Below are 15,109 nucleotides of genomic sequence, written 5' to 3'. Positions count from 1 at the left end.
CGTTGAGTTCATTGAGCTGACAATGTTGATATGGTTTGACACCAGCATCCAATCAAGGGACTTGGTATGAATGTGATTCCGGTCCAAACTAAAACATGCTACATGCATAGGTGGCTATGTCAGACATGAGTATGCATGATGTCATGCCTTCTCGACCTTGCTGGACTGTTTTGTCATACCAATGTGAGAAGCAAGCACTTGAAAATTTTGATGTTATATGCTTGTTTGGAAAGAATATTCAAGAAATAGGCACCAGATTAATCTCTCTCTCTCTCCCTCCCTCCCCCCCTCTCTCTCTCTCCGTGTGTGTGTGTGTGTGTGTGTGTGTGTGTGTGTGTGTGTGTGTGTGTGTGTGTGTGTGTGTGTGTGTGTGTCTCCAGCTTTTGTAACTAAATAGGTTCTCTCCCTCCCGCTCCCCCCTAGCTCCCACAAGAGACTACCCTAACCATAATTACAATAGTTTGACCAGTACCAAATTACAACAATGGAATACAAACTATTAACGAGATGATTTGCATAAAACCACGAATCATTAACAACATGTTGCATATAGGTTTCGATCACCAAACTCAGAAGAAATTGCCTAGATAGTAGGAACAAGAATAGATTAAGCACATCAAATTGATACAAATTTTGTCTTTTTGGTAAGATAATAGTCATGGCTATACATTAGCTATCAATAGCAGTCGGTATTTGGATGCAATAATGTTTTCCAACACATGGCCATTTGAAAAAGACAAAGTAAGGTGCTACTCATCATCTAAACCTGGTCCCATGGCAGAAGAGGTGACTATGCATGGGAAGGTGTGGTCAGCATTGACTAATTGCACAACCCTCCCAGTGAGTTGGGCATGGGAACAATTAGGGGTGTGCCTTCGAGATAGTGGAAGTAAGGCATGGCATGTGTGGCAAGCCAATGTAATTGAAGGGTCCAACAACAATGTCTTGCTGCATCAATGAGGGCAATAAATACAATGCCTATTTGGAAATCGCACACGACTTCTCCCTCTTTGGTGCTTGTGTCTCAAAACATCGGTCACATGTGCATGTGTGCCATGTTGGCATAATGTGTCATTGATATCTTGTGCACTTGTATCTGTTGCTTTCTTTCCATGCTCTAGTCTTGTTTGTGTGACATTTTCCTGTACTTGCCCTATGCCCCCTCTAATGGGCATGTCAATTTCTTTTGGAGCCATTTGATTCAAAACATTATCTCTTGATACTTGCAGTTGTCAAAGGGTTGCCTCCTTCACTTCTCTTGTACATGTTGGAAGGCCATCTTCAATCTTTCTAAGTATCCTATTCAATTCAACAATGCAAGTACTTATGTCCCTATCAATACAATCCTCATAACATGGATCAATTGGATCATCACACTCCAACATAACATTGTCCTTTTGCATTATAGGCGTGCCTTCCAAGGCAAGATCATTGTCTATGATGGGTAAAATGGAGTGAAGGTGTGGAAAGTACTCTTTCAATATAAGGCGAATGCCATATAAATGCTTGCATTCTGAAGAGCAATCTGGGCATTCACAGTAATTGGATTGCAAACTCACATTGTACCATTGAGAGGGAGTAGAAGTGCTTTGTATTTTGAATAACATTGAAAGCTCGTTCATGACTTGAAGAGTTGATTGGTCTTTCTTATACCTTTGTAATATCATCTCCCCTGTAGCCAATCTAGATGTGTGGCTCTTGCTTGTACCATACATACTAAAACAAGCCGAGTCCACTATAAAAGGAAAACTTGAAAAATTTAATTGCACGGTCATTGAACAGTAAAAAAGAGGAGTAAGTAGGAATCAACATTTACCTATTTCTTGCTTTTGTTTGAAAAATTCAAGTAATGTTCCTCCCATACGAGTCCCTATATGAGAGTCCCCCACAAGGGCATGAAGAAAGTCTAAAATGGACCTATTTATTCTTGCATCTAAGAGAGTATATTTGGCATATTGCCACAGCCTCTCAACCAAATTTGTTGTATCCACATTTCCATGTTGGAAGAGACGACCAAACCTAGGCCATCTTCTTCACCATATGCAAGTCTTTTGCACACCATCCACTGGACACGTAGCGTTGCACATTCGGATGGGAGGAGAATTGTTGCAATAACCCTTGATATTTCACATCAAATTCTGCCTCTGTAGAAGCATGCATCAAACTTGTCATTGAGCTATATATAACATCACTCATGCCTTCTGGAACCTATATAAGCATGCACGACAAAGATATCATTGCCTCATTATGAGAGAGATCAATTCTATACCAAAAAAAAACTTGCATGATATTAAAATAAAAAAGTCATACCTGTGGAAGTAAGTTCTCCACCCATGCTTTTTTGACATGAAACCAACATAAGAGAACATGGCAAGAAGTTTGCACTTGGCATCCTTGTTGATCTTTCTCGAAGCAATGTGGATCTTCACTAACGACTTTTGAGATTGCTTCAAGCTCTTGTGAACATTTGTCAATAACAATGGCTTTAGGATGGACATCATTCATTTTAGAGAATACCATCTTTAGTGTTAGTTCCAAAGCCAGTCTCTCTTGACTTGTGCCGGGTCATTTGTACATAACATAAGCCAAATAGGAATCCCATTACCATGTTGGTTTGGTAAAACGACGACATACAAGGGAAGGCCAAATACATTAGTTTTGAAAGTGCTATCAAGTGCCCATGCATTATGTGGGGAGAAGCGAATTGCCATTTCTTACATCCATTTATCTTGAATGATGAGAATGAATGGCCTATCCTTTTCATCTGATGCATTTGGAGTATAAGGTTGTACATACAACACCTACACAAATGCATATGCAGTATCTTATAGTGAGCACATTGGATATTTGTGATAACAATCTTTCCTGCATACAAAGTGTTTATGATAACCCTAAATTGTATACATAAACCTTGTTTTGTGCCCTCAATTTTAGAGCCTCCACATACATTGCCGTCCAATTATCACTCGAGAGCTTTCCTATTCACAGAAATGGGTTGTGACCATTAATGTATGATTCACATACATAGAAACATTTGTAGACAAATATGCTATTTGCAATTCACCTTGGTTGTGCATTTGATGTGACAACATTTGAACTTCCTTCGAGATCATGAAAAATCGAAAGGTTACTCGATCCAGCAGTGTAGAGTTTTGTATATGAAAAATTTCCTTGGAAATCAACATCTTTGTGACATGACGACATATGCCCACATCAAAGAAGTCGTTTGTGCAACATTGAATGACTCTCGAATGCACAGGTAAGTGATATAGGTCTGCATGTGTACCAGGAATATGCCCATCATGAGTGGCCCATAATAAGATGGTCACTTCATCCACACCATCATGTACCATGTACCTTGAATGGATAGCCACACTTTTCGATTTCCTCAATCTTTGGATATTATCTCCCTTTCGTTCAGTCCTTCCACCTCGATGGCATACATACTCAATGTTGAGATATCGAGCTCCACTCGTGATATGCCAGGGTGACAGTTGTGCATTTATGTTACCGACTTGTCAGTTGTAGATGCGGTTGGTACACCGCCCATGAATAATAGCTAGATGACAGCTATCCTTATCTACTCTAGTTCGTGGCTCAGTTAGTATGCCACCTTAGTTAGTTGAGTTTGGTTTGAGACCCATATATAGGGTTCTTCTATGTCTTTGTAAGTGAGTTCTTTTGGCTTACACAACTAAGAAGAGGAAAACTGTTTTTAGCCTCCACCTTTGTGTGTATTCCCCCATTATGTAAGCAAGAAAGCTACAAGTGAGACTCCTTCCTTCTCTCCCACAATCTTGACATGGTATCAGAGCCTTGTTCATGGTAAGGAGCTCAAGAAAGCAAGCCAAGCTCGCGGTGTTCTGGTAAGAGGAGTAGTGTTGCTTTCATTTTCTGTTTTGGGAGCAGATATTTACAGGTAGCACAGCCGAAAATTGCAAGAGTGCATTGTCTCAGGTTGAGACGCCCTTCGCGGTGAAGCAAGAGGACAGTATATGCTGCGGGAAAGGGCTTTTGCCCTTGGCGACCCTGTTTTTTTTATTTGAGGCCATTTCGGGGCTTGTTTTGGAGGCAGAAGTTTTCTACACGCACTCAGGAAAAGGCCCAGTTTTATGCTGTGCAGCCATTGTTCTACAGGTCGGTGAAAAGTTACTGTAGAAATTGCATCGTATGCCTGTGCGTAGAGACATTGGGAGTTACAGAATCATCCTTGTTACCTGTTGATGCAAAATCGTCACTAGGAAGTGACTGTGTGGTTAAATACCACTTTTGTTAGTTTTGCAGATTTGCCCTTGTGAGGCTGAAGCTGTGTTTTTTGCAGTGACAGAATTTTTTGCAGTGTTCTGTAATGGCGTCTGATTCTCTTTCACAGATTGTAACTGAAAAGCTTGACAAGAACAACTTCCAAGCATGGAAGTTTAGAATGACGAATTTCCTTATGGGAAAAGGATATTGGGAATTTGTTGCAGGAAATGAAGAAGAACCAGTTCTTCCTGATATTCCCAATCAACAGCAAATGCAGGCATTCAAAGCATGGCATGAGAGAACCAGGAAAGTTATGTATTAGCTGTCTATCAGTATTTCAGACTCTATGATTGTGCATATTCAGGATGCAAGTACGCCAAAGGAGGCATGGGATACTTTGTCAAAAATGTATAGCACAAATACGCAAGCCAAGAAAATGCAGCTCAAGCAAGAGTTGCATAATGTGCAAAGAGAAAGTATGAGCATCAATGACTACCACATGAAGGTGAAGAAGATTGCAGATGCACTTGCTTCCATTGGGTCGCCAGTGGAAGATGATGATTTAGTTTCTGTGACCTTGAATGGTCTAGGAAAGAATTATGCATAGTTTTGAACATCTTTCTGTCCGTGAAAGATTTCCTGATTTTGAGGAGTTGATTGCTCTTCTAATTTCTGAGGAGCAGAGAAATGGTGGTGCATCTTCTTCAGGAGGAACTTCAAAAGAAGCTATCTTCTACTCAAATGCTAGAAGAGGTAGAGGCAGAGGTAGAGGAGGCCGATTTGGAGGCCGTGGTAGAAATCAGAATATGCAGCAAACTCAAGAAAACCAGTCCTATGGAGGAGGACGTGGTAACTCTAGAGGCAGGGGGAGCCAAAGAGGTCGTGGTGGATGGCAAAGAGGCCAAAATGCAAACAGCAATGTTGAATGCTACTACTGTGGTAAAATGGGTCATATGGCTAAAGACTGCTATAAAAAGCAGAATGACATCATGAATGGAAAATTGCAACAACGGAATTATGCATCTTCTAGTAGACAGGGTGATGACAGAAATGAGCATTTGTTTATGGTGCAGCACATGAACAATTCTGTGACAAGTACAAAAGAAAGCAACGATGTGTGGTATGTTGACTCAGGTGCATCAAACCACATGACAGGTCATGCAGAATGGATGGAGGATGCAAGGAACATGGAAAAACCAGGATTTGTAGAGACTGGTGATGATACTGCACATCCTATTGTGCATATTGGAAAAATTCATTTGTCTATGCAGGATGGGAAAAAGAAATACCTGTCCGATGTATTTCATGTCCCGAATATCACCAAGAATCTGGTTTCTGTTGGTCAAATGGTTGAGCAGGGCTGGCAGGTCAGACTTAATCCTCATGGATGCTTTGTTGAGGATATGAAAAATAAAGGTTGCTTGATAGCAAAAGGAAAGAAGAATGGCAGAATATTTACATTGGATGCAGACATGCCTGAATTGAGTGCATCAATATTTGCACATGGGACCGGTGTAGTTGCAGATATTGATATCTGGCATAAACGCATTGGTCATGTTAATGTACAGCGACTTAAATCAATGCAGGCCCAAAATATTGTTGCAGGATTGCCTAAATTCAAGGTTGCAGAAATGCATAAGGTATGTGAAGCCTGTTAGTTTGGAAAACAGGCAAGGAAACCGTTTCCTAGACATGTTCAAGAGAGTAAGAATCCATTGGAATTAATCCACTCTGATGTGTGGACTACTAAAGCTGCATCTCTTGGAGGCTGTCATTATTTTGTCACTTTTATTAATGACTATAGCAAAAAAGTTTGGTGTATTTTATGAAAAAGAAAAGTGAAGTTTTTGGGCATTTCAAAACTCTTAAAGCTATGGTTGAAAAAGAAATAGGCCTGCAAATAAAATGCCTAAGGTCAGATGGAGGGGGAGATTACCTCTCAAATAAGTTTGCAAGGTTCCTGCAGGAGCATGGCATAAAGTAGCAATATTCATGTAGTCATACCCCACAACAAAATGGAATTGTAGAAAGAAAAAACAGGCATATTGGAGAGGTATCTCGTGCCATGCTCAATGAAAAAGACCTACCAGATTTTTATTGGGCTAAGGCAGTTGCTACAATAGTCTACATAATGAACATGACTCCCACTACAGCAATACATGGGATGACTCCAGAGGAGAGGTATACTGGTAGGAAACCAGATATTTCTCATTTTGAAGATTTTTTGTTGCATTGCCTATGTTCATGTGCCAGATGAGTTGAGATCCAAGTTGGATCCAAAAGCTGAGAAGTGCATCTTTATTGGTTACTCTTTGCAGCAAAAAGGGTATAGATGCTATAACCCTTCTACTCGTAAGTTTACAGTGAGTAGAGATGTTGTTTTTGATGAGATGAGTAGCTGGTATAAGCCAGTAAATGCGATTGATGATGTAGATGCACAAAATGGTAATGCTACACAGAATTCACAGCAGCAGTCACAAAATATTAGTGGACCTGGAGCGTCCTCTAGCAGTGGTTCACATTCTTCGCCACGGACAGGCAGATTGAGATCAGGAGAATCTTCTCAAAGCAATGTAGATAGTGGTATGCAGGTATCACGAAAAGGAAAAGAGAAGGTTGATCAGCCCATGTTTGATGTGAATGCAGGTCACTCTTATGTGGATGGTGAATCTAGTGGCTCAGAACAGAGCATTGATGATGAGTTGGGTATTCCTTCTATTGTTACACTTGGAGTAAGGAAGACCGGGGATGTTTTGAGAGCACCTGGGAGTAAACCTACTTTGCGCAGGTCTACCAGAGCTAGGTATCCTGTGGATAGGTTGAAATATGATGGATTTAGAGCCATTCACTATGCATATATGGTCAAAGTGATACAGGAACCATAACCTACTTCTTTTGAGCAAGCCATGGGAAAAGAAAAATGGGAGAAAGCTATGGATGAAGAAATGGATGCCTTGGAAGCAAATGCTACATGGGAATTGGTACCTTTGCCTAAAGGTAAGAATGCAATTGGCTGTAAGTGGGTTTATAAGGTGAAGCACAATGCAAATGGTTCTGTGAATACATACAAGGCAAGATTAGTAGTCAAGGGGTATGCACAAACATATGGCATTGATAATGAAGAAACATTCAATCTGGTTGCAAGGATGACAACCGTAAGAGCAGTCATTGCTATGGCTGCATCAAAGGAATGGTCTTTACATCAGATGGATGTAAAGAATGCCTTCTTGTATGGTGATTTGCAAGAAGAGGTATATATGGAGCAACCACCAGGTTATGTGCATGCTGTTCATCCTGAGTTTGTTTGCAGGTTGAAGAAAGCATTGTATGGCTTGAAGCAAGCACCTAGAGCATGGTCTGACAAGATAGGACTCTATCTTGTCACTATTGGCTTTCAGATTTCCAAGGCAGATTTCTCACTTTATGTGAGAAAAACAGAGAAATGTATTATGCTACTTGTCATTTATGTTGATGATTTGATTATGACAGGTGACAGTGATGAAGATATCCTTCATGTGAAAATGCTATTGAAGCAGAAGTTTGAGATGAAGGATTTGGGAGAGCTGCATTATTTCTTGGGCATTGAGGTGATTAGATCACCAAGTGGGATACATCTCTTGCAGAGGCAGTATGGATTGGACATGCTGTCCAAATATGGGATGACAAGCTATAAGCCTATTTCAGTTTCTTTGGAGCAGAATGTGAAGCTGAGCGTAGATGCAGGTGAGCTTCTGGAAAACACTACTATGTACAGATGCATAGTAGGAAGTTTGATTTATATGACTATTACCAGGCCAGATTTGAGCTATGCTGTTGGATTGGTAAGTCAGTTTATGCAGGCTCCAAGGAAACCGCATTTGGATGCGGCTAGACACATACTCAGGTATGTGAAGTCCACATTGCAGTATGAACTATTTTATGAGACTGGGGTTCAGATACAACTGCATGGATACACTGATGCTGATTGGGCTGGTAGTATTTCTGATAGACGATCTACCAGTGGATATGTGTTCTCTTTTGGGAGTGCTGCAGTCACTTGGAGTAGCAAGAAACATCCTACAGTTGTCTTGTCGAGCACAGAGGCTGAGTACAAGGGTGCAGCAATGGCTGCATGTGAGGTAGCTTGGTTGTATAAGCTACTTTATGATATGCATCAGCCTACAGATGGGCCAGTTGTCATTTATTGTGACAACATGAACAGTATACACTTGGCAAATAACCCAGTCTATCATGCTAGAACAAAGCACATTGAGGTGCATTATCACTATGTGCGGGAGAGGGTTTTACTAGGTCTTATTGATCTAGTTTATGTCAGCACAGAGGATCATGTAGCTAACATATTTACGAAGGCATTGGGTGCAGAGAAGCTAGACTAGTAAGCTAAATAAAGCCAAATTGCATCAATAGCCCTTAATATAACCCATTCCGCGATCCATCTCGAAAAACGAAAAAGAACGCCAAATTTTCTAACCTAGTTTACTTTTCGGGTGCTGTTTTGACCTAGTTTACTTTGACCGCACTAATAAAATGCACAAACATCCATTTCAATGTCCCAGATCTCTTCTGGGTGGGTGGTTGAAGAGTCTGGGTGGGTGGTGCCTTTTGAACCGTGGATCCCAACTCTCCCCTTGATTGAGTAGTAAGTGCCCGTGCCAGATAGTCTTGAGGGGGGGACCCGGGGGGTCACACAGGCGCATTGACTATTTAGATGCAGGGCAAAGCGTCTGTCCCCGACTCTGACAGCTCGCTCTCTCTCTCTCTCTCTCTCTCTCACCCCCAATAATTGGCGTCAATTTCTGGGCTCAATGGAGAGGGGAGAGGAGGTTGCGCCGGGGATGATAGAGATCTTCTTGCCGCAGCAAAGACTGATAGACGGGAAGGTATTCCCGCGGGTGTTTGAAGTAGCGCCATCTGGGTGTGATGGCGAATTCCATGAGGAGGCGGTGTTTGGGGTGAACAAGGCGTTTGTGGAGGAGCAGGTGGCGCAGCACGGGGCGGTGCTGGTGAGGGGGGTGGGTGGGCGCGTGGTGAAGGAGGCGCGGGACTTGAGCGAGAAGGTGGTGGGGGCCCTGGGCTGGCCCAGCGTCTCCTACGTCGGCTCCGCTCCTCGCATCCGCGTCGTTGGATCAGACGGCCCTCCATCCTCATCCGACCCTGCGCCTGTCTACACCGCCAACGAGGCCGACCCATCTGTTGTCATAGATTTCCATCATGAAATGGCCCAGGTAGCTTCCCCAGCAAATTTCTCACATTTTCCCATGTTAAGAAAGTGCTGTTTTAAACCTTGTTTCTTCCTATGACGATTTGACATCAAGAGCTTGTCCTCGGGATCATCCACCACACGCGTAGGCTGTAGCCCCCTGGTTTCCTCAATAGTGTTCTTCAACATCGTGAACTTCTACTCGTCAAGACGCATTGCAAAACTAGCTAGATGCGGTTGTGGACCCCCAGCACAAGAAGTTTGGACATTTTCCTATGTGGAAAAAAGGGACTCTTTTCCCTTGTTCTTGCCTGCAATGACTGACATCATGAGCTTACATGCTCGAGATGCACCACATATCTAACTGCGTGAAATTGGGGATGGGGGGTTGCAAGTCTACGTCAACAAGTGCACCAAAAGTTTTTGACATTTTCCTATGGGAAAAAAGGGGTTTTCCTTCTTGTATGCATGCCCTTCCAAAGGCTCTTTTCCCTTGCTTCCACCTCTAGTGCTCAATATCATGAGCTCCTACTCAGGGGGACACCACATTATAGGGACTCTTTTCCCTTGCCTTTCCCCATAGTGTTCAACATCATGAGCTCCTACTCAAAGGGCACCACATCACCTAGATAGGTGCAGTTGTGGGCTGGAGGTTGGGAGCCCCTAACAATCCCTACCTAGGTATCCAGACCCTCCCTTATAGAAGCTCATGATATTTTCATAATTCACAATGTGGGAATTATAATAGTAGGATTTTGTCCAAACTTCTTGTGAAGCCTTTCATTATCAACTATCAATAGCAATTACTACCCTCAACCTCAAATTTGAAGAGTAGCTGTGCATTATGAATGATACTTATTAGGGTATCACTTCCAATATGTATTTTATGAAGTCCCACTAATGGGTGATTTGTAACCTCAATTTCGAAGGATAGTTCTAGAGTAGCAATGTAATTCTTAGTTCTAGAGTAGCGTTGTAATCTTTAGTTTTTAGAAGGGTAACACAATGGGATGTACTTGCAAATTACTCCATCTTTTGCAGATTAGTCACTCTTATGGAATTTTGATTGGGGGTTTTAGGCAATCATGGAGAGAGGAAAACCATATTTTGAGAGGTGTTGCAACTTTTAAATTTGACAGCTTAAACGAGTAGCCCTTCAATTTGAAGAGTGTACTAGAATCGCAATTTTGATGGGTAATTTTAGATCAATAGCAGTTCTTACTTCTTACATGGAACAATGAGTTTTTCTTTGCATGAACATTTTCTAAGTTTTCTACATGTTTTGACATTATGGGGAAGGCCAAAGCCCTTGTAACTGATTTTGTAGACTTCAAATTCAAGGGTTGATGACAATATTACAAAGAGCCCTAATGTGAGCTTATATCCATGAAAGTCAAACTAAATGAACTTCCCAATTCATTTCTTTGTTGGGGGATCAAATGTCCTTTTGCAGTAATAGGTCAAGGTATCAAGTTATGCTTCAAACAATAAGAATAGGGGAAAATAAATTTGGCAAAAAATAGCTTAGGGCTCAACTATATGCACTATTGTATCCATTGGTGATCTAGCTTTCTAGAAGATGTTGCATAAACACGATGCTCTTCTACTAGCTAGTAAATGAGAGCATAGACGAGCTTAATAGAGCTAGTGTATTTGGAAAAACAAGTGCTAGAAATAGGGGATGACTTTAAGAGTTTTACCTTCAATTGGTTCATTTACTCACACATCAAATGCACATAATTATTCTAAGAAAAACGATTGCATGATAACCTTAATTTGGAAAGAGATTTATTCTATTGTATTTGGTGACTTGTTATTATTTTGATTTAGCTCTTGTAAACAAAAGAAGTTACCTTGTTAACAACCAATTGACTACCCTACTTAGACCACATGACTCATGTGAGAAAGTCACTTCAAAGAGAAATGCAATGTGGTGATGCATGAAAGCTTTGACAACCTTTTTATGAGGGATTGTAGAATATTTTAATTTCCCATTGAAGGAGAAAATTATTCAAATGTATAGTAAGTAACATAAAATAATAACTCTAGAGTTTGCTAAGTGGTACCGTAGTGGTAAAGCTTGTGCTTCACAACCTAGAGGTTGTGGGTTCATGCGCCACGTGGTGCATCATGGGTAGGGCCACCTAAGTTCACATGGAGTGTTTGTGTAGTCAGGATTGTTGTCCCTTGAACACTAGCATGAACCCTCTCCCTTGATGGGTGGCTTGATGAGGAGGATCCTATTTGAAACAAGCTTCCTCATTTACTTGGCTTGCAAATTATCCTTGGTATCTGTAGGAGATGCCTATGTTCTTGCACAGATAATGCCTGGAGGGAAGGTGACTCCCCCAATGGGTGTTTAGGTACGTGAGTCTAATAAAAAGAAAATAACTACTCTACCTTGCAAAAATAAAGAAGTCAACATTGAAATGATTTTTGGTGCTACCACCAAAAAGTTTTTAAATTTCCCTATCCCTATTCGTGTAGCATTAGTTTGTTGTCATAATAATTTATTGATATGAAAACATATAACATTATATTATACTTGATTCAAGCCTAGTAACAAATTATAAAATTTTGAAGAAACATGTCTCCTTTCTCAATAATCTTGAAATGACTTTATTGTAAAAAAATTAAGTAGTCCTAATATCAAATGAATCTATATTGTTTTGCATTGCCTTGTGGTCTTGATTTGGATTGAATGGATGCATTGCATGTGTACACACACATACATAGAGTTTCAGGTGTCAATGAAGAAAGAGCTCTGGAAAAGGCCTTTGAATTTCAAGGCAAAAGGTTCAAAGATTTGATCAAATTTCAAAGTGTGTTAGTTATGTGACAAAGGGCAATTTACAAAGTATTAGTACAAAATTGTAAATGTTGATAGCTTTTATGTGGACGTTGCTTGTGTGTAGTTGTAAATGTTGACATGGTGAAATCTTGAAATATGACCAGATAACAGGAGGATGGCCGGGTAAGGTGTTGTTCTTTTGTGAGACTCCTGCAATAGAAGGTGGAGAAACCCCCATTGCTTTGAGCCATAAGATCACTGAACACATGTGGGCACATTTTCCCCATTTCATGCACAAGCTTGATGAATTGGGATTGCTTTACATCAAGATCTTGCCCCCATTAACAGATTTGTCACAAGCCTCTCTACAAGGATGGCATGTTCTTTTTGGGACCACTGATCGACAAGAGGCTGAAAAAAGGTAGTTCAATATTGATCCCTTCAAATTTTAAATGATTTAGGCTAATCAGTTAGTTAGTACAAATTTGATCATAGAAGGAGGCCTAGACATGCACTTATAGTTTACATGTTAAATTTTGACTTCTCAAGTTCAAATGATACAAGGTCTATATACATTCTTGACATGATTGAAATTGGGTGCCAGAGCTATGGCAAAATTTGGTGCTAGGGTGCATTGGCTTCCTAACAATAGACTCAAAATGATTACTGGACCTTTCAAAGCCACTAGAAACTTTGGCCCAAATGGTGGAAGCCATGAGGTTGCATCTTGGTTCAACATGATAGCGATGTATCATCACTCTACAACCAAGGATGGATGTATTGACGATGATCAACCTTATAATGTTACATTCGGTGATGGGTCTCCTCTTCCAAATCATGTTGTGGAAGGTTGCAAAAGACTACATGAGGAGTTCAGCGTAGCAATTCCTTGGTGCAAGGGGGACTTGATGATTGTTGATAATTTTGTTGTTATGCACGGCCGACGAGCCTTCAAACCCCCTCGTAAGGTGTTGGTGATCTTATGCAAGTGACTAACTAGGTTGCTTAAGAGGTTCAAAATAGTATGCTATAGTGGCTTTACGATCAATCCCTTCTTATATTTGTTGTAAGCTCGAGGCCCTTGTAGAATGCATATTTCTTAGAGGCACACACTTGAAGTTCATAGTCTTTAATTTTTTAATTAGCCAAGCACAATAGATAGAAACTCTAATTTATGCAAACAGTTGTAAATTTACCCCAACTTTAAGGTTACCTCTTCTTGAGAGTAAGAGTTGCATTTTATTGGGTGAGTAGGTGTGTATGTGTGTAGCAATGTTGAAGCTATAAGTTATTTCTCTCATTTATGAATTTCGGTACCGACTATCAAAATTAACCTACAATTATCATTATCTAAATAGATAGTGGATAATCAAAAGTGTCACATAATTTTCTTTCTTGATTTCTTGCTTGAAGAGGTGAGAACTATTGTACATCGTAGGATCTACTTATGAACCCTTATCTCATGATGTAACATTTGAGGTATGTATTCAATAGCATTCAAGAAAGAAATTAAATAAATGTAAATTTCATTTGTTATAACTTTTCAAAAACCCCATCTAAGTGAAAAGAGAAAAGCATGTGACATTTAGACCCTATTTAGGACTCATGTATACATGTAAGATACCTTAGCTAAGCATTTTTGTGATCATGTCTAATTTCTAGGAGGAATGCCTATGTACAAGGGGTTGTCAAGCTTAGATTGCCAAGACTATGTCTAAAAGGATTGCATGAGTTGATGCCATACTACTATACATGGAGGAAATATCAACCCTTATTGTGATCTTATACACTTAGCTATGAGCCAATCTTGTCTATTTGAACCGTAAAAAAAGTGTCATTATTATCAACATGAACCAATCAACATTAGCATCTCTAGGGGGAGGTGTTGTTAAGGGCTAACAAGTGTTTGGTATAGACCCTTGCTACCACCAATCTAACATTGATATGGCTTGAAGATACCTATGTTAATAGTATAAGTACTACTATAATTAATCCTTAAACTCGACAACAAAACAAAAATTATTTATACATTGCAATAGTGGTATACATTGACAAAAAGATATACAATGCATAGTACTCAGTATAAATATGCAAGATATATATCTTAACATGAAAAATAATTTAGCATTAAGTTTCTTGCAGATTTTTAATAAAATGACAATACAAGAAATACATAATAGTAGAGGTACCAAAGTGCTACACTACAATGTCATGCTAAGACAACCATAGTAAATTCTTGGGAAGCTCATCATCTTATAATGGCTCCCTAGTTAAATCATGTACCATAAACAAATGTACAAAATGAGTCACGCTTATAACTTATACTATGTAATCTTAATCCATAGAAGTCTAGTAACAATATACCTTACTCCTAGGAGTCCATAACTTCTCCATGAGCATGACCAACCCATGTCTCAACCCATACCTTTTCTTCAAAGTAGTTGGGATCCCATTCATTTATCCTTCTTGAAATTCAATCATCAAAGCATGTTCATCATGTTGGTGACAAGGGATATCTAACATAATCAATTGAATCAAAGAATCAAAAAGAGTACAAAAATACAAGGCACAATATTTATAAAAAGAATCACTACCCATGTGTAACAATATTGTTAACCTCCACACTTAGGTTTCCTTCTTGTGCTACTTGCACTTTTCTTGTGTCTCTTGCGTCTCCTTCAACTTCTTCTACTCCTTGTCTATCCTAAATGGCCCACATTGTGAGCTCTATACATATCGTACACCATCAAGCATAGTGGTGTGACAAGTATGCCTTAATGGTTCCCTTCACATGTTCCTTGAAGAAGTAAACACGTATGCCTTAACCCTTTCCTTCACATGCTCCTCTAAGAAGCACACATTGTGTGAGAGAT

The 15,109-nt window shown here is 40.0% G+C and overlaps 1 protein-coding gene and 1 pseudogene across 2 annotated transcripts; one reads left to right on the top strand and one right to left on the bottom strand.

The window, feature by feature from the left end:
• Positions 1-2,019: 2,019 nt before the first annotated feature.
• Positions 2,020-3,353, bottom strand: LOC148038630 (uncharacterized; annotated as a pseudogene).
• A 5,605-nt stretch (positions 3,354-8,958) lies between these two features.
• On the top strand, positions 8,959-13,461 carry LOC148038629 (clavaminate synthase-like protein At3g21360). 2 transcript variants are annotated; one of them, XM_087673858.1, is made up of 4 exons: positions 8,959-9,470; positions 12,401-12,458; positions 12,585-12,657; positions 12,841-13,461. In XM_087673858.1, exons 1-4 carry the CDS (start codon positions 9,051-9,053, stop codon positions 13,226-13,228), a joined length of 939 nt encoding a protein of 312 aa, XP_087529984.1. In that variant the 5' UTR covers positions 8,959-9,050; the 3' UTR covers positions 13,229-13,461. The 2 variants fall into 2 exon arrangements, with proteins under 2 accessions (XP_087529984.1, XP_087529983.1); XM_087673857.1 differs by having other exon boundaries at positions 8,968-9,470; positions 12,401-12,657.
• Positions 13,462-15,109: the final 1,648 nt, after the last annotated feature.

The sequence above is a fragment of the Lygodium microphyllum genome, chromosome 3 (assembly GCF_053477565.2).
Source record: "Lygodium microphyllum isolate KBCC chromosome 3, Lygodium_microphyllum_v1.1.10, whole genome shotgun sequence".
In the NCBI taxonomy this organism is placed as follows: Eukaryota; Viridiplantae; Streptophyta; class Polypodiopsida; order Schizaeales; family Lygodiaceae; genus Lygodium; species Lygodium microphyllum.
Note: the sequence above shows the minus strand (reverse complement) of the source record. Positions and strands in the feature narration are given on the sequence as shown.